We start from the raw sequence: 26,834 nt of genomic DNA, 5'->3' as shown, positions 1-26,834 counted from the left end.
ATGGCAAGATCGAATCACACAGTGAGCTCATTTCTTCTCTTGGGGTTCACCCATGATCCACAGCTCCAGGTTCTGCTGTTTCTGCTCTTTCTGCTGGTCTATAGCTGCACCATGCTGGGAAATATTGGCATAGTTACCATAATTAAACTGGATTCTCACCTTCAAACTCCTATGTATTTTTTCCTCAGTCACTTGTCCTTCCTTGACATCTGTTATACTTCAGTTATTTCACCTAAAATGCTTTTTAACTTCCTTGTGGAGGAAAAAACCATCTCTTACACAGGATGCATTACACAGCTGTACTTTTATTCTGCCTTGGGAAGCACAGAGTGCCTCCTGCTGGCCGTCATGGCATATGACCGGTATGTGGCGATATGCAACCCATTGCTGTATACAGCCATCATGACAAGAGGACTCTGTATTAGGCTGGCAGTCGCTGCCTATATTACTGGTTTTGCTCATTCGGTAATAGAAACTGGTTGTATATTTCGCTTGTCTTTCTGTGGGCCCAATGTTATCAATAATTTTGCCTGTGATTTCCCTCCACTCTTTCTGCTGTCCTGCACTGACACCTCTGTTAATGAAGTGGTGCTGTTCACTTTTGCAGGGTCTGTCACGATGACGGCTGTTACTATAATTATCTTTTCATACACCCATATAATCATCGCAATCCTAAAGATCCGCTCTGCAGAGGGAAGACGCAAAGCCTTCTCCACCTGTGCTTCCCACTTTGTCTGTGTCACCTTGTTCTATGGGACAATTCTGATCATGTACCTGCGGCCCAGTTCCAGTTATTCCCAGGAGCAGGACAAAATCCTCTCGCTCTTCTATGCAGTCGTGATTCCCATGTTAAATCCCCTGATTTATAGTCTTAGGAACCAGGAGATTAAAACAGCACTGAGGAAAGCCATATGTAGAAAGATGTTCTCACATTTAAGTATCTGCTGTCATGTTGTGTGCGTTTATGATCACCAGCGATAGCTCTCTATGTAGCTCTCATGTACCACGCTATAAATATATATTTTATTTATCCTACTGAATTTTGTTCTCACAAAAGAAGTCTGATAAGCAATGTAATATAAAAAGTTCAGAATTCATGGGCCTCCACAGAGGCTGTTTTTTTCTCTCTCTCACTCTTTCACTTTCTCTTTCTGTTTTTCTCTCTTTCTCTCTCTCTCTCCCTTTCTCTCTCTCTTTCTCTCCCTCTCTCTCTCTTTCTCTTTCTCTCTCTTTCTCTTTCTCTCTCTCTCTCTCTCCCTTCCCCCCTCCCTCTCTGAAATAGAATGTGTGATTTTTATCACAAATCCTGGTTTGGGCATATCGCACAGCACAGCACCAGGAAAAAAGGTATAGTTATTTCCAGTGTTAAAACGTGCATTACGATATTGCACGCAACGTTAAACACCCCTCATTTTCATAAACTGATATAATGGTTCAGAACTTTGGCTCATTTAGCCAGTCCCAGAATCCTCAGCAGGCTGATTCACACTGAAACTGCTGAGATACAGTGAACTTCTGACCACCTCAGACTCAAGAATGTGGAAGATCTGGGAAACCTGTAGGCTCTGCAAAGCCTATAATTAAAGGCCAGGAGAACATCAATGGCAATATTTAAACCATAATACAAGGACCATAATATAAGCTTGGTTCTCACAGAAACCATAATATAAGCTTGGTTCTCACAGATTCCTATCTCATTGAAAGAAGCAGGTGGACTGACAGAAGCCAGGTGAACTGGAGATTCCCGGAGGTCAAGACTAATTAAAGGCTTGGAACCAACTACAGAAAACAGACCAATCTATTTACAAAACATAAATATATCTATTTACAAAACACAGAAGATCACAAGAAAACAGAATATTTCAAAGTAATGCTAAGACAAAGGAACTTTTTATGGTGGGAGGAGTTTTCTCAGGGTAGAGGAGATTAGGTTGTGACACTGTAATATTGGTGAAGGATCCTCTCACAAGCATTTTCTATGTATAGTTGAAAGTATAAAATAACAGCGTGTACCAGAGATTACAAGACACATTGATGCTCTACCTGTCTTGCAAGGTTGGCATATGTGCTTCCAAAGATATGAAATATTAAAATTATATTTGTTCTGAAATTCTGATTCATATCTTTGTTTGAAAAAGTGCTGACAAGCGTCTTATGAAAGTCTAATATTTGGACAAAACTCAACCCAAACTCCTTCCTTTTGACTTAATGTTAAAAATTTGCATATGCATCTCATGATGTGTTATTTATTGCATGCTTTATGGCATTATCGCAGGTGTTAGGGTTCAGTCATCAAAATGCTTAGTATCCTAAGTTAGGGCTTAGCCAGACTGGGGATGGGTGGGAGGAAAGGAGGGTGGGTGGGAAGAAACTAGTGATTAGATGCCCAGGAACCAGTACTGTCACCTTTTCAGATCAGATAAGTGATCTTTGCAGATTTACAATTTTAATACTTACAAACAAATAGCAAGTTATATCATCCACAAAATAACTCAAAGTCTTATTTCTATATACACACAGTTCCTAACAGTGGCAAACTGAAATAAATTGCCTTTAAATGTTTCCTAAAAGCATACTGACTACTTTTTAATCTTCAGTAATATCCCATGTGGAGAATGCTAACATCACTCTGATTCTTCTTGGATCATGCTGCCATTGCTATGTTGCTAGATTGGTCAACAGAAGACCCTAAATGCAAAGGCTGGTGATTCAACACTGGCCTTCATAGAGATGAGCGCTTCATCAATTAAGTCAAATCTAAAATTAGTGACTATTTTACTATGAATAGTACAACTGACATCTTTGTGCAATCCATTTGGCAGGTGTTTAAACCTGTCATGCAAGATCATATAATCAGTTATTCTGTCTTTAAAAATAATGAGAGATTAGCTAAGATCCAACAATTAGAAGGCAAAATTGCAACCTTGGAAACAGCCCACATCTCCTCTGGAAGGTTACTTTTTTAGCCTTTCTTCACAAATACGATTATAATAACCTGTTGAGTGAAAATGCAGGACATGCCCTTTTTTTTCAGAAACCTAGATATTATTTTGACAATAATATAATTGGAAGATTAACTAGCAAACTATCTCATACAGAATTCACATCATCAACATATACAGGCTCTTCATACATCTGATTCCACTTTTGTAAGCAGGACACTGCCATAATGGATCAATGTAGAGCCTACTGTTCTTATTTTTATCAGTCTGAAACCCCCTCATCTTCTATTCCCTTTGAATCCTTCTTGGTTAATTAGTCTCATCCCACACTTTCAGCTGAAGATAAAGCCTTGTTGGACTCCCCAGTTACTTCAATGGAAATACACCAAGCAATGAGATCTCTCGCTATGCTGAAATCTCTGAATTCAGTTGTTTCCCCATCAAATTTTATTGTACTGTGCTGAGATTATTCTTCCTTACTTGTATAAAATATTTCTCTGATATGTCAGAAGGAATGTATGACACTCATTTTACTGAAACAAGAATAACTGTAATGAGCCAAACCAGGCAGAGATTTTTTTTGGTCTTCAATTACTGACCTATTTTCATACTCTGTTAGGACTATAAGATATTTGCTAAGCTGCTAGCAATATGGTTAAATTCTGTGATTGCAATCCTACTGAATCCTTATCAAATGGAGTTTTTAAAGAAGAGGAATATATCACATAATGCTAGTCTCTTTCATGATATTATCCATGACTCTAAATTGCTTTGAGATCCAATTACAGCTCTATCTCTGGATGTAGACAAAGCATTCAATTGAGTAGAACGATCTTATATGTTTCACATAATTCAGGGATTTGGTATAGGGGAAACCTTTGTAAATGCAACTCATCTTTTTTATTCTTCTCCATGTGCTAGAATATTCATCAATAACTCTTTGTTGGCTTCACTTTACATTACACAGATGAACTAGACAAGGATGTCCCTTATTTCCTTTGCTTTTCAACCTAGCTTTGGAACGCATTTTGATTGTAATAAGACAGAATGTAGATATAAAAGGAGTTGAATACCAAAATGTAGAATGTAAACTTTCATCTTATGCAGACAATGTGTTGTTGTACCTCTCTGATTCCACATCTTCTCTTCCAGCTCTTCTTCAACTCATGTCTGACTTTTCTATTTTTTCAAGCTATAATGTTAACTAGCAAAAATCAGAGGCCTTACCTCTAAACAGGCTTGTTCTTTCTGTTGACCTTGAGCATTACCACATCTGCCTATCCTCTCATGGTCTAAAATACTAAGGCATCACATTTTAATCTGATTTAGATCTAAGTATGAGGATGTACTAAAATATATCACACAGACAGCATGTGAACAATGGTCCCCACTACATTTTTCCTGGTGGGGACCACTGGACACAATCAAGATGGTTTTATCTCCCTAAATCAATTGTGTACTTAGTATGATACCTGTTCTTTCTCTTGCTTCTGTTTATAAGCAGCTATATATACATATATACATAATATATACATATATACATAATATATATATATACATAATCTTATGTATATATATATACAGAGAGTAGGATTAAATGGACAATTTTCTTAGTGGAAGGGAGTGGACAGTGGAGTGCCTCAGGGATCTGTTTTGGGACCCTTACTTTTCAATATATTTATAAATGATCTGGAAAGAAATGCGACGAGTGAGGTAATCAAATTTGCAGATGACACAAAATTGTTCAGAGTAGTTAAATCACAAGCAGATTGTGATAAATTGCAGGAAGACCTTGTGAGACTGGAAAATTGGGCATCCAAATGGCAGATGAAATTTAATGTGGATAAGTGCAAGGTGATGCATATAGGGAAAAATAACCCATGCTATAATTACACAATGTTGGGTTCCATATTAGGTGCTACCACCCAAGAAAGAGATCTAGGTGTCATAGTGGATAACACATTGAAATCGTCGGTTCAGTGTGCTGCGGCAGTCAAAAAAGCAAACAGAATGTTGGGAATTATTAGAAAGGGAATGGTGAATAAAACGGAAAATGTCATAATGCCTCTGTATCGCTCCATGGTGAGACCGCACCTTGAATACTGTGTACAATTCTGGTCGCCGCATCTCAAAAAGATATAATTGTGATGGAGAAGGTACAGAGAAGGGCTACCAAAATGATAAGGGGAATGGAACAACTCCCCTATGAGGAAAGACTAAAGAGGTTAGGACTTTTCAGCTTGGAGAAGAGACGACTGAGGGGGGATATGATAGAGGTGTTTAAAATCATGAGAGGTCTAGAACGGGTAGATGTGAATTGGTTATTTACTCTTTCAGATAGTAGAAAGACTAGGGGGCACTCCATGAAGTTAGCATGGGGCACATTTAAAACTAATCGGAGAAAGTTCTTTTTCACTCAATGCACAATTAAACTCTGGAATTTGTTGCCAGAGGATGTGGTTAGTGCAGTTAGTATAGCTGTGTTTAAAAAAGGATTGGATAAGTTCTTGGAGGAGAAGTCCATTACCTGCTATTAAGTTCACTTAGGGGCGGATTTTAAAAGGCCCGCGCGTGCCGGCGGCCTATTTTGCATAGGCCGCCGGCACGCGTAAAGCCCCGGGATGCGCGTAAGTCCTGGGGCTTTCAAAAAGGGGAGGGAGGGGGCGTGTCCGGGGGCATTCCCGAAACGACGCGGCATTTCCGGGGCGTGCCGCGGCGTTTCAGGGGCGGGCCCGGGGGACTTGGCACCGGCCCGGGGGCGTGGTCGAGGCCTCCGGACCAGCTCCCGGGACCGGAGGACGGAGCGGGGCTGGTCCAGCGATGCGCTCAAAGTTACGCCTGCTGAAAGCAGGCATAACTTTGCCGACAAAGGTAAGGGGGGGGGTTTAGATAGGGCCGGGGGGGTGGGTTAGGTAGGGGAAGGGAGGGGAAGGTGGGGGGGAGGGCGAAGAAAAGTTCCCTCCGAGGCCGCTCCGAAATTGGAGCGGCCTCGGAGGGAACAGGCAGGCCGCGCTGGGCTCGGCGCGCGCAGGTTGCACAAATGTGCACCCCCTTGCGCGCGCCGACCCCGGATTTTATAAGATACGCGCGGCTACGCGTGTATCTTATAAAATCCAGCGCACTCGCGTATTTTTTAAAAATCTGCCCCTTAGAGAATAGCCACTGACATTAGCAATGGTAACATGGAATAGACTTAATTTTTGAGTACTTGCCAGGTTCTTATGGCCTGGATTGGCCACTGTTGGAAACAGGATGCTGGGCTTGATGGACCCTTGGTCTGACCCAGTATGGCATTTTCTTATGTTCTTATCTTCTTGTGGAAATCCTAACCTTCGAACACTCCAAACTCACAAAGAGTTGATGGTATAATCTTTGAGACATGATTTTCACTTAAATCTACCTCACAAGAGGTTACTGGCCTTTCCTTTGACTATTGCATTAAATCTTGTACTGTCTAATTGGAAGAATAGTTATCTCCTGAATATACATTTTCTGAGGCATACTGTCTGTTTATATTATCAATAAGAAAATGCTGTGGATGTAAAGTAAAATTGGCTGGTGATTTGTACCTCCATGTGGAGAACATTAGAAACACACCTTAGTTTGGGGAAGGAGAGGAAGGACTTGTGAGCTGGAAGGATGCTCGGGCTGAATCATCGCTTCCGCCGGTGCCAACAACCTGAGAGAGGAGGAGAGGCTTCATCCCCCAGTCGAGCCCTATTGATATCATCAAGGAGCACCCGGAACACCTTTAAACTCAGGGCCCTGTGGCACGCAGCTGCTGGCGCGCGGCTTTGGCTGCATGCCCCTGGGCGCAAAATGAGTAGAAAAAGGAAATCTAAAGCCTGGACCTCCTCTCCTGTATCTTCCTCGTCAGTAAGGCATGGACCCATGGATGACCACATTACTCGTATTGGTGAGTCATCCATTAGGGTCTGTATGGGGGTTCATTCACCCTCGGGGATATCTTTGAGTCCTGGGTCCTCTCAGCCACCCCTTCAACCTGCTGCAGTGTCACGTTGCAAAGATTTGACTGTGTTTAGGAATATTTCTGACACCCCAGTGGTAGCCTCCCAACCTCCACTGGTTATTGGGAGTTATGGGGTGGAAAATCAGATGAGGCCAAGCTCTTTAGCATTGTGGCCTCAGAGGGTACCCCCCCAGTGTACCTTTTCCCTCAATAATTCCCTCTATAAGTGAACTAGTTGAGGGAATTGAAGAAGCAGAAAATGTTACCCTTTTAGATGTGTGGAGATTGTTTGCTAACTTAGATAAAAGATGTCTAATTCAATGTCTCAGATTCATATTTTTTCAGTAGAAACGAGAGCTAAGATGGAAGATCAAGATAATAGGATTAAAAGTGTAGAGGGCTCAATTTCTAGGTTTAACTCAGAGTTTGCTCCTTTGCAAATTGCATGTACATTCTTTATTAAGGATAATCTTATTCTTCATAATCAGACTGAGCTGTGGGAAAATGAAATGAGATCATGTATTCTACGCTTTTTAAATTTTCCTATCTCTGGATTACTTTTGCCTAGAGAATTATTTAGAAAGTATATTTGTGAAGTATTATCTTTTGATGAAGTTAAGGTTCCTGTTTTATCTAACTATATTATCTTCCTAATAAGAAAGCGATACCTACTCAGGAAGGGGAAATGGATGTTTTGGAAAATCCTGGCATTTCCAGTTTTCTAGAAGATTCTTTAGACAATATCTTAACTGGAGCTACTTTGTTGGTTTCTTTTTCATTGAAGCAGGATAAAGATCTGGTTTTTTTTTATTAATACTTTCATGTAAAGATTTAGCTTTTTCTAGACAAAAAATTCAGATCTTTCCAGATATTTCCAGGGCTACCCAAGCCCCTTGGAAACACTTCCTTTCTTTGAAACAAAGCTCTAGATATTGGTGCTAGTTTTTTTCCTTAAATTTCCATGTAAATGTTTAATAACTTATCAGAATAACACATTTGTATTTCTGGATCCTTTGCGGTTAGATCTCTTTCTAAGAGTTAAGACTTAGGCCTGGATTCTCCAATACCACCGGGCTCTTTGAATTGCGCGGTACAGGGGGGCGGGCCTGTGAAAACCGGCAGTGATTGCATCATAAAAGGTGGGGCTATTGGGCGTGAAATTGGCAACAGAAAGGGTTCTTACCTTTTCACTGTCCACGATGTCTTTGTGGCATCCGATCCGGTGCCGCCCCAACTCCTCCTGTTCCAGTCTTGATGCCGCACTGACTCCGCCCCCATTTAGTGATCGCTTTGTAAAATGACCCCCTTAGTGAACATTTTATTATACCTTAGTTTAGGCTCGAAGGATATAATGTGGCTGTACAATAAGTTACCTGACTCACCTATGAATTTTGTAATCTCTCCTCCCTCTAGACGTGGGCTAATACGATTGAATTTATGGATATATTTTTGGGTATATTGCAAGTTTAATTTTTTTGTATATTTTCCTTTTTTTCTTTGATTGTTTCATTGTAACAAATGATATAAATTAATAAATAATAAATTAAAAAAAGAAACACACCTTAATTTACCTTGACACATTTCTTTTGGCAGATACATTTTTCTTCACGTTGTTATTAGTGTCTATTGACTCCTTTGTATTGGCACAGTTGTCGTTGTTTCTGTTTGCTAATTTTTTATGTGTTCTTGTTATTTTTCTCAATAAACAAATTGAACTTAAAAAAAAAGAAATGTGCACATAAATGATTTCCCTCCTCAATTCCAGCCTGAGAACACTTCTTTGCAGCACACAAAAATCGCCTCTGTGCATTATTTTACTTCTTTGAAAATTACTCTCCAAGCATGTAGTTTCCCTCCCTCATCCTAAATTTGTCTTCTGAATTGTTCTTTGTCTTTTGTGGAGCATGGGATGCTTTATTTTTATTTCTAAGGGATGCAGGATTCTTGGTAGACTTTATACTGTTTAATGTTTCTCAGCCCACCTTTCCGCATGGAAAATGGATTAACAGCAAATAATTACATCTGGATTTAAATAGAGAATAGAGCAGTTAAAAATATCATTCCTTACTGAAATATCTAATCCTACAGAATTTTTTAAACTGCAATCCATATTTCATCAATCCACAATGAAAGCTCTTCAGATTATACAAAACTCAGCAGTCAGAATTCTTAATGAGATTACTAGGTTTGATCATTTTACTCCCATACCTACAGTACCTGAATGTAAACCGATGTGATATCTCGGATCGAAGCTGGTATATAAAATAAATAAATAAATATTATACTCATTGCTTTGGTTACTCATTCAGCGGAAAGCTCAAGTCAAAGGATACCGGGCTTGATGGAATTTTGGTCTGACCCAGTAAGGCAAGGGAAATATATATTCAAAAGCCTAAAGAAAACAGAACCATCTTTCTCATTAATTCATTACCATTTCCAAAAGAAATATTTTATGCATAGGAATTTTATTGATGAAAATATATAATATTTATAATACAAATAGATCTAGCAAAATAATTTCTTTCTTTTACAGGAAGCACAGTAATACAAAGATTATAAGCTCAGTAACAATTTGTTGTCATTAAATATTCCCAGAAAGACTAGCAGCACATTAAATATAATACTGCCAGCAAAAGTAAGGCACCAAGGGGCTGATCCAGATATAGTTGCAATGGAGAAGGTACAGAGAAGTGCGACCAAAATGATAAAGGGGATGGAACAGCTCCCCTATGAGGAAAGACTAAAGAGGTTAGGACTTTTCAGCTTGGAGAAGAGACGGCTGAGGGAAGATATGATAGAGGTTTTTTCAAATCATGAGAGGTCTAAAACAGGTAAATGTGAATCTGTTATTTACACTTTCGGATAATAGAAGGAGTAGGGGGCACTCCATGAAGTTAGCAAGTAGCACATTTAAGACTAATCGGAGAAAATTCTTTTTCACTCAATGCACAACTAAGCTCTGGAATTCATTGCCAGAGGATGTGGTTAGGGCAGTTAGTGAGGCTGGGTTTATAAAAGGTTTGGATAAGTTCTTGGAGGAGTCCAATGCCTGCTATTAAACAAGTTGACTTAGGGAATAGCCTCTGCTATTACTAGCAGTTTTTGGGTACTTGCCAGGTACTTGTAGCCTGGTTTGGCCACTGTTGGAAACAGGATGCTGGGCTTGATGGACCCTTGGTCTGACCCAGTATGGCAATTTCTTATGTTCTTATGTTCTTACTTTTATGTTCAGTTTTATTAATGATCCATAAACCTCTGAACTCAGATGTATCAGCTTGCATTAGCTCCCTGCTGAGAATCTTTCACCTTTTAAGAAATATGCAATCCAATGATCAGTGCTTTCTTGAAGTACTCAGTCATAAAAATATTAGGCAATAGGCATGTAGACATATGAGAGAGAATTTTGCATCTGCAAATCCACTATTGTGAAACAGATTACCAGAGTTATAGCACAGGGAAACCTTGTTACAAATCATTAAAGAAACATTTGAAAGCTTTCCTAATTAATGAAGTATTTAGGGATTTCACATGAGGAAACTATTGATTGTCACTTTTATGCCATTGACATAGATTTACTGGTTGTTGCTCATTCTTGTTATGTTACTGTATTTTGATTTTCAGTATGCTTTTATTCTTTAAAGCACCTTGAACTATTTGGTTATGAGGTATATAATTTTTTACAATAAATAAACAATACAGATACTGTCGTACTAAAGAAAGCAGGGGATTTTTATTAGGGTTCCAAAGACCTTTTAAGATGAGGTAATCCACTGAATCAGAACTCTGACTGGGTGATGTGTTTCTTATTTATGTGGCATCAAAGCTTGTAATTGAGAGAATGAGAAATAATATCAATTGCTAAATTAATTGTATAACTGGAATTTATTAGCATAGCATTTCGTACAATGAAATAATTTCCTACATTTCCTTCTCAAAGCTCCTTTGACCTCATTGTTTCTCAGGATGTACATTAAGGGATTCACCAAAGGAATTATCACTACGTAAACTACTGTTACCAGCCAGTCTTGTTCCTGTGCATAACTTGATTTAGGTCGTATATACATAAAAAGAATTGTTCCATAAAATAAAGTGACCGCAGTGAAGTGGGAGGCACAGGTGGAGAAGGATTTGCATCTTCCCTCTGCAGAATCCATTCTCCAATAGTGGTAAGAATGTAAGGGGTAGATTTTAAAAAATAGTGCGATCGCGTACTTTTGTTCGCGCACCAGGCGCAAACAAAAGTACGCTGGATTTTATAAGATACGCGCGTAGCCAAACGTATCTTATAAAATCCGGGATCGGCGCGCGCAGGCTGCCGATTTTGGGCAGCCTGCGCGCGCTGAGCCGCGCAGCCTGCCTCCGTTCCCTCCGAGGCCGCTCCGAAATCGGAGCGGCCTCGGAGGGAACTTTCTTTTCGCTTCCCCTCCCTTCCCCTGCCTAACCCACCCCCCCCCGGCCCTATCTAAACCCCCCCCCCCTACCTTTATTTCACGATTTACGCCTGCCAACAGCAGACGTAAATCAACGCGCGCCAGCAGACTGCTGGCGCGCCATCATCCGACCCGGTGGCTGGTCCGGAGGCCTCGACCATGCTCCTGGGCCGGCGCCACGCCCCCGAGCCCGCCCCCCAAATGCCGCGTCACGCCCCCGAAATGCCGCGTCATTCGGCGATGCCCCCCCTACACACCCCTTTCAGGAAGCCCCGGGACTTACGCGCGTCCCAGGGCTCTGCGTGCGCCGGCAGCCTATGCAAAATAGGCTGCCGGCGCGCGAGGGCCCTGCGCGCGTAAATCCTGCTGGATTTACGCGCCCAGGGCATTTAAAATCCGCCCGTAAGTGTAAGAAACAAGAGCTATCACAAGAGAGTTCAAAATTACAAATGAAGCAATTATAAAACGTGCCATTTCATTAATATTAATATTTGTGCACGAGAACCTTAAAAGTGGATGCAAATCACACATGAAGTGATTGATTACATTGGACCCACAAAATGGAAATCAAAATATAAAGCCTACATGTGTTGCTGAGTGTAGGAAGCCACCTAAATACTGTATGCTCCAATCACCAACTGAATGCAGAGTCTCCTACTCATAATGACAGTGTACAGCAGCAGATTGCATATTGCTACATAACAATCATAGGCCATCACTGCCATCAAAAAAAAAACTCTGTACTCCCATAGCCAACAAAAAAGTATGTTTGTGTTACACATCCATGAAAAGAAATGATTTTCTCTCAGATAAAATATCTATGACCATTTTGGGGGAAATGTTAGATGAAATTTAGATGAAATGTTAGATATTTATTGTTTAATATTTAATTTTGAAACAGGTGATAGAAACATAGGCTATGAGCTCTAATAGTTGAAAATTGCTATAGTTGCAGTAAAGAACATAAGAACATAAGAAATTGCCATGCTGGGTCAGACCAAGGATCCATCAAGTCCAGCATCCTGTTTCCAACAGAGGCCAAACCAGGCCACAAGAACCTGGCAATTATCCAAACACTAAGAAGATCCCATGCTACTGATGCAATTAATAGCAGTGGCTATTCCCTAAGTAAACTTGATTAATAACCGTTAATGGACTTCTCCTCCAAGAATTTATCCAAACCTTTTTTGAACCCAGCTACACTAAATGCACTAACCACATCCTCTAGCAACAAATTCCAGAGCTTAATTGTATGTTGCGTGAAAAAGAATTTTCTCGGATTAGTCTTAAATGTGCTACTTGCTAACTTCATGGAATGCCCCCTAGACATGTGCATTCGTTTTTGCCGAATTGGAAAATTGCAACGAAATTGTCCAATTCGGCATGTTTCAGGGAGCCCGAAAAAAATCAGGATTTTCCCATTTTTTCGCAAAAATTCATTTTTCCGATTAGTGCGCACTAACGGGAGTCAGTGCGCGCTAACTCCCCGTTAGTGCACACAAACTCCCGTTAGTGCGCACTAACAAAAAGTAACAAAAAGTAACAAAAAGTAACAAAATCTAACAGTTTTTGTTAGTACGCACTAACAGGAGTTAGCGCGCACTAACGGGGAGTTAGCGCACGCTAACTAAAAATCGATATTTCGCGAAGAAAAAGACCCGAACCAAAAAACCCGACATTTTCCATGGCGGCCGAAAAACGAAGAACGACATGAACACAAAAAATGATGCACATCTCTAATGCCCCCTAGTCCTTCTATTATTCAAAAGTGTAAATAACCGATTCACATCTACTCATTCAAGACCTCTTATGATCTTAAAGACTTCTATCATATCCCTCCTCAATATTATAACATCTGAACTTTCTTAAACATGAAAGCATTAACAACCTTAACACAAAACTAAAACTGAAAAAAAAACCTAAATCCCCATACCCCCCCCCCCCCTTCTACAGCAGGAGATAAGAAGATAAAAGACTCTCCATTTATACCTACGAAGCCACTGAACTCCCAGCAGAGTCCCGGTATTGGTCGTTTGTAACTCCAAGGAGTAAATCTCTCTTGGAAGCTGAGAGGGACCACCAGAATTTATGCCACATCGTAAGACAAGCCATCTGTGCTTCCTTTGTCTGAGTACGTGCTGTCATCAGTTCATGCTGAAGTACAGTCTCCAGTAGGGCCTGCCAATGACTACCTGTAGGGCGGTCTTGTTTAATCCACAGGGACATTATTGTTTGCAGTGCAATCAGCAGAGCTTTATGCAAGAACCGGTGATCATAGTCCGATAAATGTGTGAGAGAAGCCGGGGGAATGTATAACAGACATAATTTAAGGTCCATGGGTATTTGAGTTTGCAAGATCTGTCCCAGTCTGTCTAATACCTCTCCCCAAAATAAAATCAGCTTGTCACACTCCCATAAGCTATGAAGGTATGTGCCCCTGAAAGTCTGACACTTTATACATACATCAGAGTGACAAAGCTTTTCAGTGACTTTGTGCTGCGTTTCTGACCCACCGACAAAAACCTCAGGGCAGACGCCCTCTCACGGTCCTTCACCACTGAAAATTCGACATATCATCGATCTGAACAGGGTATTGCTTGGGATCACCACTCCCGTTCCTCCTGGGAAGACGCTTATTCCATGCAGACTCCATAATAAAATGCTTTTTTGGGCCTATGATTCCCATGTAGCAGGCCACTCAGGACAGGCCCGTACCCTCGCCTCTCTCTTGAAGGATGTGGCAAGCTGTATAATTTTATTGTGAGAGAACTTTAGATTGCGTCAATGATCAGGATATTCAAAGAAAAATTTCAATCAAGAATACAAGACTGGATTGGCGATCAGACACTTTGATACATTTTTTTTTTTGTATGAGTTACAAAGACTTAGTTTTCTTATCACACTTTTGTATGGTAAAATTATAGTCCTTGTCACCTTATAATCACACTCACACACAACCCTCACACCTTTACCTCCAGTCCTTCCCTTTAATACTATCAATGGAATGCCTTTTCTGATAATAGCCACACTCTTCTGTATCTCTTGGTAATGTCATCTTTTGTTGATTTCATAAGAAACATAAGAACATAAGAACATGCCATACTGGGTCAGACCAAGGGTCCATCAAGCCCAGCATCCTGTTTCCAACAGTGGCCAATCCACTGTTGGATTGGCCACTGCTAACAGAATTTCAATTCTGAAGAAGAGAGAATTAGCTCTCAAAAGCTACTCAAGAAAAGTATTGTTAATCCAATAACAAGGTTTCACCTTATATATTTCTTTTGCTTTTGTTAACCTCATAGCTTTGTAAAACAGTCACAGGCTTTGGCTCTCAGGGCTAGTGTAAGTTCAAAAACAAGAAAAAACCAAAAAGGTAGGTCTTTCAAAGGGGTCGGGGAAGAGGGAGGGTAGGTAGGGGGGTGGGAAAGTTCCCTCCCAGTCTGCTCCTTAATTGACGTGGACTGGGAGGGACCTGGGGAAGGCCCGATCTGGTCACCGCGCGTAAACTGGGCAAATCTACCCCCCTTGCACGCGCCAGCCCGGACATTATAACATGTAAGCATGCAACATGTAACATTATAACATGTAAGCATGCAACTCTGCCTTGAAAATTCAGATTAAAGTCTCTGAGTATTTTTTAATGCCATACTTCAGCTCTATGTGCAGAGTGATAATATTTTATAAATACATTTGACTTGCTTATTTGTTAATTTGGCATCTAGAGCTTTGAAGCACGTCAGGGATGAAGTCCCAAAGGTCACTTAGAATATATGAATGCTTGCAGGAATTGAACTATCTGTGCATCTGCTTGTTCCAAGTGGAAAGATTTCTACTCAGAGCAGGTAAGGATACAATTAGTGGTATATAACATGTTCCATAAACAATAAATGTTAAAAAATATAATAATATTGGGTGAGACTGAACTCCCAAACTCTGAAACCTAAAGATGATCATTAGTAGTCAGTCTAAGGTGTCTGTAGTGTGTTTCATTGCTTCACTGACAAAATACAAATAATCAGAAAAGGAGACCGCTAAAATCATCTGTGTTCGAAAGAAATAAAGTGTAATTGTGCAATGATTTCTCTTATCTTATAATAAGCAAGAGCTGAAAAATCAGGGAATTTGTGCTGCAGCTGAGAAAAGAGAATATAAAATATAGAAGAGATTGCATTCAGTCCTATTTTTATCATTAGTGCTGAAGAAGGAGGAAAGGTGGAGATGAAACTAGAATTAATCATCCAAGATCTTTTTTTTCCCTTTTTTCCCTTTATTTTTTACTAGCTGTACCCTGCCACGCGTTGCTGTCGCTGAGCCTGGTTAAGTTGAAAAAACAGAACAGAGCCAGGGGATATCTGTAATATGTTTAATTTTGCAATGCTTGTGGGTATAGGACATTTTTTATTGTTCCATCGTTAGTGCAGATATACAAATTGTCAGGTTTGCCTACTCGTAAACATGCAACATACAATTGTCCATGTGAGAAGCAATCGGTTTGTAGATGTAAACCGCAGAGGTGTAAAGATTGTCCTTGAGCTTTGTTGATGGTTATTGAAAATGCCAATCTAATTGGGAATTGCAATCTTTTAAATTGAAATGGCATATCTGTTGGAATGATAGGGATGTGAGGAATGAGTACATCTTCACCTTTGAAAGGTCCTGTCAAGATTGTAGCTTCTATGATATTGGTCCTTAAATTTTTGATAGCAACACATCCCCTTTGTTTCTCCCAAAAATTTCATAGCCTTGCAGTATGGACACACGTGTGTCATAGAGCCAATGAGAACATGCCATATGAAAGTATAATCCTGATGTCGGTTGTATCGGAAAGCAAGTCGATTATAATGTTTGGCCAGTTGATGTGGGATCCATGGCTGACGTTGAGGTGCTGTCGGTGTTAGAGGGATTTCAGCCACTGTCAGCGTTTCATGGGCATGGTGTTGTGAACGAAGGAGATTGTGAGCAGCAGAACGTGCTTGCCGTGATCGCAAGCGTGCCTCTAGCAGTCTGGATGCACGTTGCTCGGCTGCTTCCTGCTGTCTTCCTACAGCTGTTCTTTCCTTGTTGTGCTGTTTTTTTTCTGCCCGTTCCTCCTCCGTGCACCTAGTTCTAAGGCGTTGTGCCGCTAGCGCAGGGTGAGTACGCCGACGTAAGTTAGATTTTCTGCGAGGCATCAATTTGGTGAATTGCAAGAGATGTATGAATGGTGTGTCAAAGGATCATGGGAAATGGGACTGTAATGTCCGAAGAGCACGAGAAATGCACAGGGTAAAAAGTAATGCCTTTTTAAGGTATTAAAAAGCAGTTACGACGCTGACAGATAAGAAATGAATTGGTGTGTATAAATGTGGTCAGTCAGTGGGAGGCTGTGATCCTTAGGGATAAAAATAGGGGAGTGCCTAATCCACCTAGTAATGTGTCTGTAGAGAAGTTTCTTTTGGAGGGCTAATCCGCTAGCTTTCAGAGATCAGTAAAGGTTATAGTTTGTGTGTTTTGTTTTTTTTTTTTTTACCCCAAATGAACAGCACCAGCAAAGAATAATTTAAATATGCAAGCACGCCTTCCTGGCCCCCCCCCCCCAACCCGGCGAAATAGAGCAACCCACGCTACAGCCCCCCTCTCGAGAGATGTGGAGAATGAGTGCCCCCCCCCCTGTGAAAAACGCACGGCGGAAAATGAGAACGGTCCCCCCCCCCCCATACTCCTCCCCGGCTACCTGTGTAAACTGCCAGCCGGTGGCGAGGGTGTGTGCTAGGGTTTGTTCCGCCGGCTGCCATCTCGCAAAACTTCACCGGTGAAAGGGATGCGTCAGGATTCCTGACCTAGTAAGGGCAAATGTCCGCTGAGGATATGGCGCCGACGGGCTCCTGCCCTTACTATGTCACATGGTGTACCGACGTCATTGTTGTCTCCGTATAGCATAGTAAGGGCAAATGTCCGCTGAGGATATGGCGCCGACGGGCTCTTGCCCTTACTATGTCACATGGTGTACCGACGTCATTGTTGTCTCCGTATAGCATGGTAAGGGTAAGGTCCGCCGGCGCCATTTTGGTTGCTGGCATCCGACGGCCCTTCTGAATGCGATGTGTCCCGGACCGTTCCTGTGGTGCCGGCGGAGAAGCACGGACTTGTTTCAGGTGTAGTGTGTGATCGGAGTGCAGTGCGTGGGTGGGTAGAAGAGGGTACTTTAATTTAAAATCGGAGGGTGTGTGAAATGCGTGGCTTCCCAATGTAGCAGCCAGGAATTCGTGTTTTGGTGTGTTTTGGGAGGGTGGGTGAAGTAAGTGACATTGGCAGGCGTGTGGGTGGGGGTGTGTGGTGTGATGAGTGTGGATTTCTGTGTGTTATAAAGGAGTGTGAATGAAAGACAATAGCCCTGTGTGGGGGTTGGGTGTGGTGTGTGAGTGTGTGTGAAAGGTGTAAGAGGTTGCGCTTGTGCCGACGGCCACCAGATGTCGCTGTTTTGTGTAAGCAATTTTTAAACTTGTATTACCTGTCACAGATGTGACCTATATGTAATGTAAGTGTATAAGATCCTTCCCGTATGGGAAGTGAATGTTGTGTGCAAATTTGAACGCATTCGGTTAAGCGGTTGGCGAGATTAGCCATGACGTACAAACTATTTAACATTTTTAATTATATAGATTAATTTCAAAATATATCACAAAGATTAACCTTTGCTTAAGAAACATGATACATCTCATAGGCAATCAAATAGGAAATTACTAAAAATAAAAGAAGAAATACACTTTCTCAATACATCTTATATATCCATTAGACCCCAAACTATTGGGGAGGAGGCCATATTTAAGGAGCATAAAGGAAACACAATATAAGAAATTGCATAGCATAAACAGCTACATATTACACATTATTATGTCCTTACATTGATCCTATTTGCTGTTCCCAGTTTCCTTGAATCAATAAACTTTCTTAACTGTTCCAGAGCAGTGACAACAAAATTATCTCCTCTCAACTTAACCAAGCATTTAGCTGGATATCTTAAGAAAAAAGAGGCTCCTATGGTCAGGGTTTCCTGCCGTAGGGCTAGGAAACCTTTTCTGCTTTCTTGGGTCATCTTGGATAGGTCAGGGAAGATTCTTACTGGTTGACCCATAAACAGACTATTAGATTTTTTAAAGTATTTCTTCATGACTGTGCTGAAGTCACTGTCAGTCAGAAAGGTGACCAGTAGTGTAGCTCTCTCCGAGATTTCATAATCTGGGGACTCCAAATAATCAGTGAGATCTTCCAAATCCACAGCTTGTATCTGCACTTGAGGTTTTACGCCAATTGGTAGGAAATACACCTTATCCGGGGGAGAGAGGGTCTGGCCTGAAGAAAATTCTAGTATTTCCAAGAAATACCTCCTCAAAGTAATTCACGGTAATTCCCCCACCACCTTTGGAAAGTTTAAAAAGCGTAAATTCAAATGCCTCAGTCTATTTTCCACATATTCAATTCTTCTATTCAGGGTGTCACCATCCTGAATAAGGGAACTTTGCACCCCTTTAATCACACTCAGTTCTTCTTCTATATGGGTACATTTTTCTTGATTCTCTTGAATTTCCACTTGATTATTTTTTAGAAACTTTCCAATTGCTGAGATAACACTGAGATCTTCAAAGAACAGTCAGTTACAGCATTTCCCATATTTTTAACCAAATCCCGTATTAATTCAAGTGTTACTGTTGCTGGTTTCTGGATCATAGTGAATGATATCTGGGCTGCCCGCAGCCTCTCACCTTCTCCTCCCTGGCAGATATTCCTTCAGCCAGAGGCCTACACGGGTCTCCGCTTGAGATTTCCAGCATTCCTGGAGCAAGTCCACTCCCTGCCGTCGCTCCTTTGGGACACAGTGCAGAAGCAACCTCTCCGGGACTGTGTCTGGTCACTGCTGCGGGCGTTCTCACTCCTGCGGTGGAAGCCTGACATCTAATGGGCTCGGGAATACTTCCTCCGAGGCTGAGGGGAGCTCTCCTCCGCTCTCCTCGACAGCCGGACCTCCTGGCCTAACTGTAGCTGTCGACAAACATTGATGAATGGTCTGTTGCCCGGTAAGCATAGGGGGATCCGAAGGAAAGATTTTGACTTTCCCCTTCCTTTTCGCCGGCATAGAAACAATCAAACTGAGGAAAAAGAAAGAGCCGAGCAGAGCAGTGTTAGCGTCCTGCTGCCATCTTGGCTCCTCCCCGCCGTCAATCATCCAAGATCTTGAGGAAAAATGTAAGAAAGAATACAAGGAACGAAGCTCCAGAATGACAATGTCTACAGTAAAGCTATGCAGACAAGATAGGCAGGGAAAAATTTAAAAAAGGGTTAGATACATTGAAAGAAGATGATGAAAAACAAAATTCAGAAATTTGAAAATTTCAGAGAAAATTTGGAAGTTAAACTTTTCTCTGTTGAATGACTTAATCTGTAAATGTTATGAGCAAGACTTTGAAACTAAGGTTATGTGTTTGATCATATCTTAGATGATATTTGTAAAGAAAGTAATGGTGATGAAAACTATTTTCAATACAGCAATTTTTAAGATAAACAACCAGGGTTTATTGTTAGCACCTTTAGGATAATTACATTAGTTTAAAGAATTTTAAAACATGGGCTGCGGGATGTTTAAAACATTCATTGGGGAGTGATTCATCACTTCATCATCATTTAAAGGAGAGAGGGTTAACGTTGGTGCCATAATAGGTGATAGCTTAGATATCATCATGTGATGTTCGAATGTTGTGTGGAGATGAAAAAATCATTTTATAGGGATGCACACAGGAAAAGTTTTCAGTTTGGTTTGTTCATTCATTTGGTAGGCAACCTGCATAGATTTATTTAGTTTCAAATGAAGAAACAAAGAACATAAGATTTACCATATTTGCTCAGAGCAAAGGTCCATCAAGCCCAGTATCTTGTTTCCCACAGTGGCCAATCCAGGTCCCAAGTATTTGGCAGGATCCCAAAAAGTAAATAGATTCCACTCTGCTTATCCCTGTGGATTTCCCTGCTAAACATTGTTGAATGTGAACCGACATGATGTTACTAAACGAATAGCGGTATATAACGAACTTCAAATAAATAAATAAATAAATTTCCCAAAATCCATCTTAAAAATGGTTTAAGGTCTTTTCATCCAGAAACTTGTCGAAGCTTTTTTTAATCTTCGCTACACTAACAGCTTTCACCACATTCATCAACAATGAATTCAAGTTTAATTATGATTTGAGTAGAAACATGTTTTCTCCTATTTGTCTTAAATGTATTACCAAGTAACTTTATTGAATGTTCCTTAGTCTTTGAACATTTTGAAAGAGTAAACAACCAATTCACATTTACCCATTCCACTCCACTCATTATTTTATAGACCTCTGTCTTATCTCCCTTCAGCCATCTCTTCTCCAAAATGAGCAGACCTAACTTCTTTAGTCTTTCCTCATAGGGGAGCTGTTCCATCCTCTTTATCATTTTGGTCACCCTTCTCTGTACCTTTCCGAATTCTGCTATAACTTGTTTGAGATGTGGTGACCAGAACAGCACACAATACTCAAGGGGGAGTTATACCATGAAGCAATATAGAAGCATTTTGATATTCTCTGTTTTAAATTCTCCATTCCTTTTCTAATAATTTATAACATTCTGTTTACTATCTTGGCCACTCCTGCACACTGAGTAGACAATTTCAACATATTATCCATGTAGATCCTTTTTCTAAGTGGTGACCCTCAATGTGGAACCTTGCATTGTGTAGCTTTAATTTGGGTTGTTCTTCCCTACATACATCACTTTGCACTTGTCCACATTAAATGTCATCTGTCATTTGGATGCTGAGTCTCCCAGTTTTGCAAGATCCTCTTGCAATTTTGAATAATTTTGTATCACCAGAAAATTTGATTATCTCACTTGTGGTTCTTCTCTAGGTCATTTATAAATATATTAAAAAGCAGCGGGACCAGTACAGATCCCTGGGGCACTCTACTATTTACCTTGCCACCCTGAGAAAATTGACCATTTAGCCCTATTCTCTGTTTTCTATCTTTTAACCAGTTTTCAATCCAAAATAGAACATTGCCTCCTATCCCATGACTTTATAATTTCTCCTAGAGTCTCTCATGAGGTTGTAAAGAAATATTTCCTGATATTGATTCTGAGTTGTACCTCCGGAGCTTCATCTTCTGACCCATATTTCTAAAGGTTTGAAGTTTGTGCATCGTTAATAACTGACAGGTGTCTTAAGGTCTGTATCATATCTCCCTTGCATCTCGTCTCCTCCAGGGAATACATATTTATATCCTTCATCCTCTCTATTAAGTCTTGTGAAACAGACCCCACACAATTTTGGTTTTCTTCCTCTGAATCATTTCCATCCTTTCTCTATCCTTTTTGAGATACGGTCTCCAGAACTAAACACAATACGTCAGATGAGGTCTTACCAAGTATCTGTAGAAGGGCATTATCACTTCCCTTTTCCTGCTAGTTATACCTCTCTCTATGCAGTCCAGCATCTTTATCACATTACTTCAGTGTCTTCAGATTGCCAGACACAATCACCGCAAGGTCTCTCTAGTGATCCATGCATGATAGTCTTTTGCCTCACATCACATACAGCTGTTTTGGATTACTGCGCTCCTGGTGCATGATTCTGCACTTCTTGCATTGAATCACAGCTGCCAAATCTTCGATCACTCGTCAACATATTTAAATCACTTTTCTCTCTACCCCTTCAAAAGTATCCTCTCTGTCGCAAATCTTATGAACCACAAAAAGGAAAAATGCCCTTCTAATCCCTCCACAATATCACTCCCAAATATATTTAATAGGGGTGTGCATTCATTTTCCAACGCATGGGCAATCCGCAATGCATAAGTTACTATTAGTTGTATTCGTGGGTTCGCGAAATGCATCGCGATCCCCCACGGATAAAACATATCATATTTCATTCTTTTGGTTTGCAGTGATTTTTTTCTTAGCAGCTGTTTCAAATAGGAGAAGGCCATGTGGGAGTAACCATAGCAAAAACCAGCCCTTTCCTGTGAGTCATAAGTGACCTCACAGCCCTGTTATAGAGTGGATCAGACAGGTTGGCAAGGAGACAAGAATGCAACGTATCAGAGCTAAGCATTTTTCTAATGCAGCCAATTGCCGCTCTCACTCAGTGCTCTGTTACGCTATTGCTGATGACGCAGCACTATTTATACCTTAAGCAAAAAGTGGACCTTCTACCAGCTCTTTGGAGGTTTGACTGCCCCATTGAATTCCTGCATGGGACCATGCCCCTCCGAGGGCGTATTTATCCCCTGTCTGTACCAGAGACCAAGGCCATGATGAAGTACATCCAAGAGAACCTCACAAAAGGGTTAATTTGTCCCTCTACATCCCCTGCCGGTGCAGGATTCTTCTTCATTACGAATAAAGACGGATCTCTAAGGCCAAGTATCGATTACCGCTGCTTAAATGCAATAACCCGCAAATATAAATATCCTTTACCCTTAATCTCTGAACCATTTTACCAAGTACACGGAGCCTACATATTCACCATGTTGGATCTACGTGGAACTTACAATTTGGTGCGCATTCGCCCTGATGACATCTGGAAGACAGCTTTCAACACCAGAGACAGGCATTACAAATATTTAGTGATGCCCTTTGGCCTCTGTAATGCACCCGCAGTATTCCAATGGATGATTAATGAAATTTTTAGAGATCTATTATATGTAACGTTTGTGGCATACCTTGATGACATCCTTGTCTTTTCCAAGGATCTGGCTACACACCGCACTGATGTACGTACAGTTCTTCAACATCTCTGAGAAAATCATCTGTTTGCAAAATTGGATAAGTGCCTATTCGAAAAATCCAGACTGCCCTTCCTTGGGTATATAATTTTCCAACGGGGATTCTCAATGGATCCTGAAAAACTCAGAGGAATCCAAGACTGGCCACAGCCTGTGGGCCTTAAAGTGCTGCAGTGATTTCTAGGATTCACTAATTATTACTAGAGATGTGTTTAGTTTTTGCATGTCGGCTCGGGCTTTGGCTTGGACGACCCATGGAAAACTTCGTTTTCCAAAGGGTCGGTTTTTCTTTTGTTCGGCGATTTTCTTCAAAAACAAAAAACCCACCCCAAAGCCTAAAAATTTAGTTTATTACAACCCCTCACCATCCGGACCCCCCAAAAACTTGCCTACAATCCATGGTGTTCCAGCGGGGGTCCTGGGAGTGATCTCCCTTACTCGGGCCGTCGGCTGCCAGGAAACAAAATGGCGCCGGTGGCCCTTTGCCCGTACCATGTGACAGGAGCTACCGATGCCATTGGTCTGCCCCTATCACATGGAAGGAGCAATAGATGACCGGCACAGATGGCTCCCTGCCGCGAAGAGGAACTTCGGCGGCGGCACTTGGGCCGCAGAGGAGGGGAATCCTGGCGGGGAATTCTCCCATAGGAGGAGTCAGTGGCGCAGCTCCAGCCACGCAGGAAGGAGCGGCAGTAGCGGCAGCAGAGGCGGCAAGGCTGTGAAGATGCAGGGAAGCACGGCTCTTTTGCGATCCAGGCCACGAGGGAAGCAGCAGCATCGGCCCTGAACTGGGAAAAGGTGAGGGACTGCCCACGGGGTGAGGTCCGCGGGCAGGGGCGTAACAAGGATCTTGCTGAGGCCAGCTCACAGGTTCCAAATATGCTCATCAATGGAAAGAAATATGGCTTTGGAGGATGGAATGGAGAAGTAGAAGAGCAAGAGGAAGAATTTCTAGATTCCAATTTACCTCAATTTCAGGGAAAAGGATTTCTTACAGCTTACGGCTGACCTACCTATCATTTAAGACAGTCATATCATAGGTGCCATGAGCTGATTAACTTTTTTTGGCTTATACACTTTTTAAAAATGCTCTCAGAAAATATGTATTATAACTACCCATTTTTATGTTTTAAGGGGTGAATTTTCAAAGTCATTTGTATAAAATATGAGTTTATGAACATAAATGGCTTGTTATAAAATTGCCAGGAGTTTGTGTGCTTTAAAGTATACACATAAACAGATTTTGTGCACTTTTGTTTGCTGAAAATAATGAGTCATTCCAGAGGACAGACTTGGGGCAGAGTTTGGATTTACACATATATGTATAATTTTAAAAGTATGGAGTGAATCTTTAAAACATTCCATGCACTCATTGCATTGCTATATGTGGTTTCAATGCATTGCATGTATTTGCACAGAAGGCTAACTGCATGCAAATCTTGCAGGGTAGAGATATACAAATGTTATCAAAAGCATGCATATCATATGCCACCATGCACACTAGTTTGAAAGTTATTATCCCTGTGGGTAAATTCACATGCTAAAGTTAGGCCCATAAGTTGCTTTGAAAGTTGGTGTGACTTATGCATGTAACTGCTGTATAACTTACCTGCAATGTTATAAAGATATCTTCCCTATGTTTTGCTCTGAAAAAATTATAATGAATTGCTTCTGTTTTTCATTTTATTTAGAAACATTTGATATTCCTCCTTTATAAAGCAGGCCTCTAGCTTGGTTACAATCAAATCCATAGTTATCTGGATAGGGGATTTTCATGTAGCTTGGTCCTCTTCATTGTGAGTAAATTCATCATAAACAGTGCCAGCAGCTAAGTGTATAGAGCTCATGCATCAAGTTAGTGAAGAACACTATGAAATGACACAAGAATATATTATTTGTTTATTTAAACTCACTGTTATTGAGGCAGAAGTGCAGAACAGCAGCTTCAGTGCATGATTATTCTAGTATCAAATTTACATTTATACTTTAGAGGGCAATTTTCAAAAAACATTTCTGCAGGAAAATTTCGATTTATCTGCAGAAGTTGGTCATCTGAAAATTGCCCTCCTCTTACCTGGTTAAAAGCACATGTGGGTAAAATTTGCACCCAGATTGCATTTTCAGATTTATGCATATAATTTCCACTGGAGAAAGTAATCACAGATAAAGCCTGTTCAAATCACTGTGGGCATTTTCCCGATGGAATTTTCAAAGGGAAAGCATATGCATACATTTCTCTTTGGAAATCAGGGCAAAGTGTTGCATAAAAATAGCGCTCCATCTCTACAGGTACTTCTGAAAGTTGCTTGTTTAAATGCTATTTATTATAGTGAAACCTTATGACCTGAAAAACCTCTTCGTTTTTTTGTTAACACAGGGAGACAGCAGTGAGAAAACCCTCTGAAGATTCCTTGAGGATTACACTAAGTGCTGCAGAACATCTGTTTCACCTCTAATTCATGACAGGCATGTAGTAACCCAAATGCAGGTAGCAAAGGCAAACTGAATTCAGTGGACTGGATGGCTGATATCGTTCAGCTTTCAACTGAATCATTCAATTATTCAATCAGCTGTGTACAGATCCATTCATGAATGAACGCTGCATTCACAAAAATCAGTGGCAACATATCCCTAAGTCAAGATGAACCTAGATATTTACAAACTAAAACATGGCTTCTTCCAATCTTTTCCTTTTGTACTCTGTTCAATAACAAATACTATATAAATGGCAAGATCGAATCACACAGTGAGCTCATTTCTTCTCTTGGGGTTCACCCATGATCCACAGCTCCAGGTTCTGCTCTTTCTGCTCTTTCTGCTGGTCTATAGCTGCACCATGCTGGGAAATATTGGCATATTTACCATAATTAAACTGGATTCTCACCTTCAAACTCCTATGTATTTTTTCCTCAGTCACTTGTCCTTCCTTGACATCTGTTATTCTTCAGTTATTTCACCTAAAATGCTTTTTAACTTCCTTGTGGAGGAGAAAACCATCTCTTACACAGGATGCATTACACAGTTGTACTTTTATTCTGCCTTGGCAAGCACAGAGTGCCTCCTGCTGGCCGTCATGGCATATGACCGGTATGTGGCGATATGCAACCCATTGCTGTATACAGTCATCATGACAAGAGGACTCTGTATTAGGCTGGCACTCGCTGCCTATATTACTGGTTTTGCTCATTCGGTAATAGAAACTGGTTGTATATTTCGCTTGTCTTTCTGTGGGCCCAATGTTATCAATCATTTTGCCTGTGATTTCCCTCCACTCTTTCTGCTGTCCTGCACTGACACCTCTGTTAATGAAGTGGTGCTGTTCACTTTTGCAGGGTCTGTCACGATGACGGCTGTTACTATAATTATCTTTTCATACACCCATATAATCATCGCAATCCTAAAGATCCGCTCTGCAGAGGGAAGACGCAAAGCCTTCTCCACCTGTGCTTCCCACTTTGTCTGTGTCACCTTGTTCTATGGGACAATTCTGATCATGTACCTGCGGCCCAGTTCCAGTTATTCCCAGGAGCAGGACAAAATCCTCTCGCTCTTCTATGCAGTCGTGATTCCCATGTTAAATCCCCTGATTTATAGTCTTAGGAACCAGGAGATTAAAACAGCATTGAGGAAAGCCATATGTAGAAAGATGTTCTCACATTTAAGTATTTGCTGTCATGTTGTGTGCGTTTATGATCACCAGCGATAG

At 41.0% G+C, this 26,834-nt stretch overlaps 1 protein-coding gene across 1 annotated transcript; it reads left to right on the top strand.

Annotated features, from left to right (window-relative positions):
• Positions 1–26,834, top strand: LOC115075276 (olfactory receptor 1052-like). The gene is made up of 3 exons (XM_029575568.1): positions 1–585; positions 13,491–13,501; positions 25,862–26,834. The coding sequence occupies exons 1-3, from the start codon at positions 1–3 to the stop codon at positions 26,832–26,834; spliced, it is 1,569 nt and encodes a 522-aa protein (XP_029431428.1).

Source organism: Rhinatrema bivittatum, chromosome 13 (genome assembly GCF_901001135.1).
Source record: "Rhinatrema bivittatum chromosome 13, aRhiBiv1.1, whole genome shotgun sequence".
In the NCBI taxonomy this organism is placed as follows: Eukaryota; Metazoa; Chordata; class Amphibia; order Gymnophiona; family Rhinatrematidae; genus Rhinatrema; species Rhinatrema bivittatum.
Note: the sequence above shows the minus strand (reverse complement) of the source record. Positions and strands in the feature narration are given on the sequence as shown.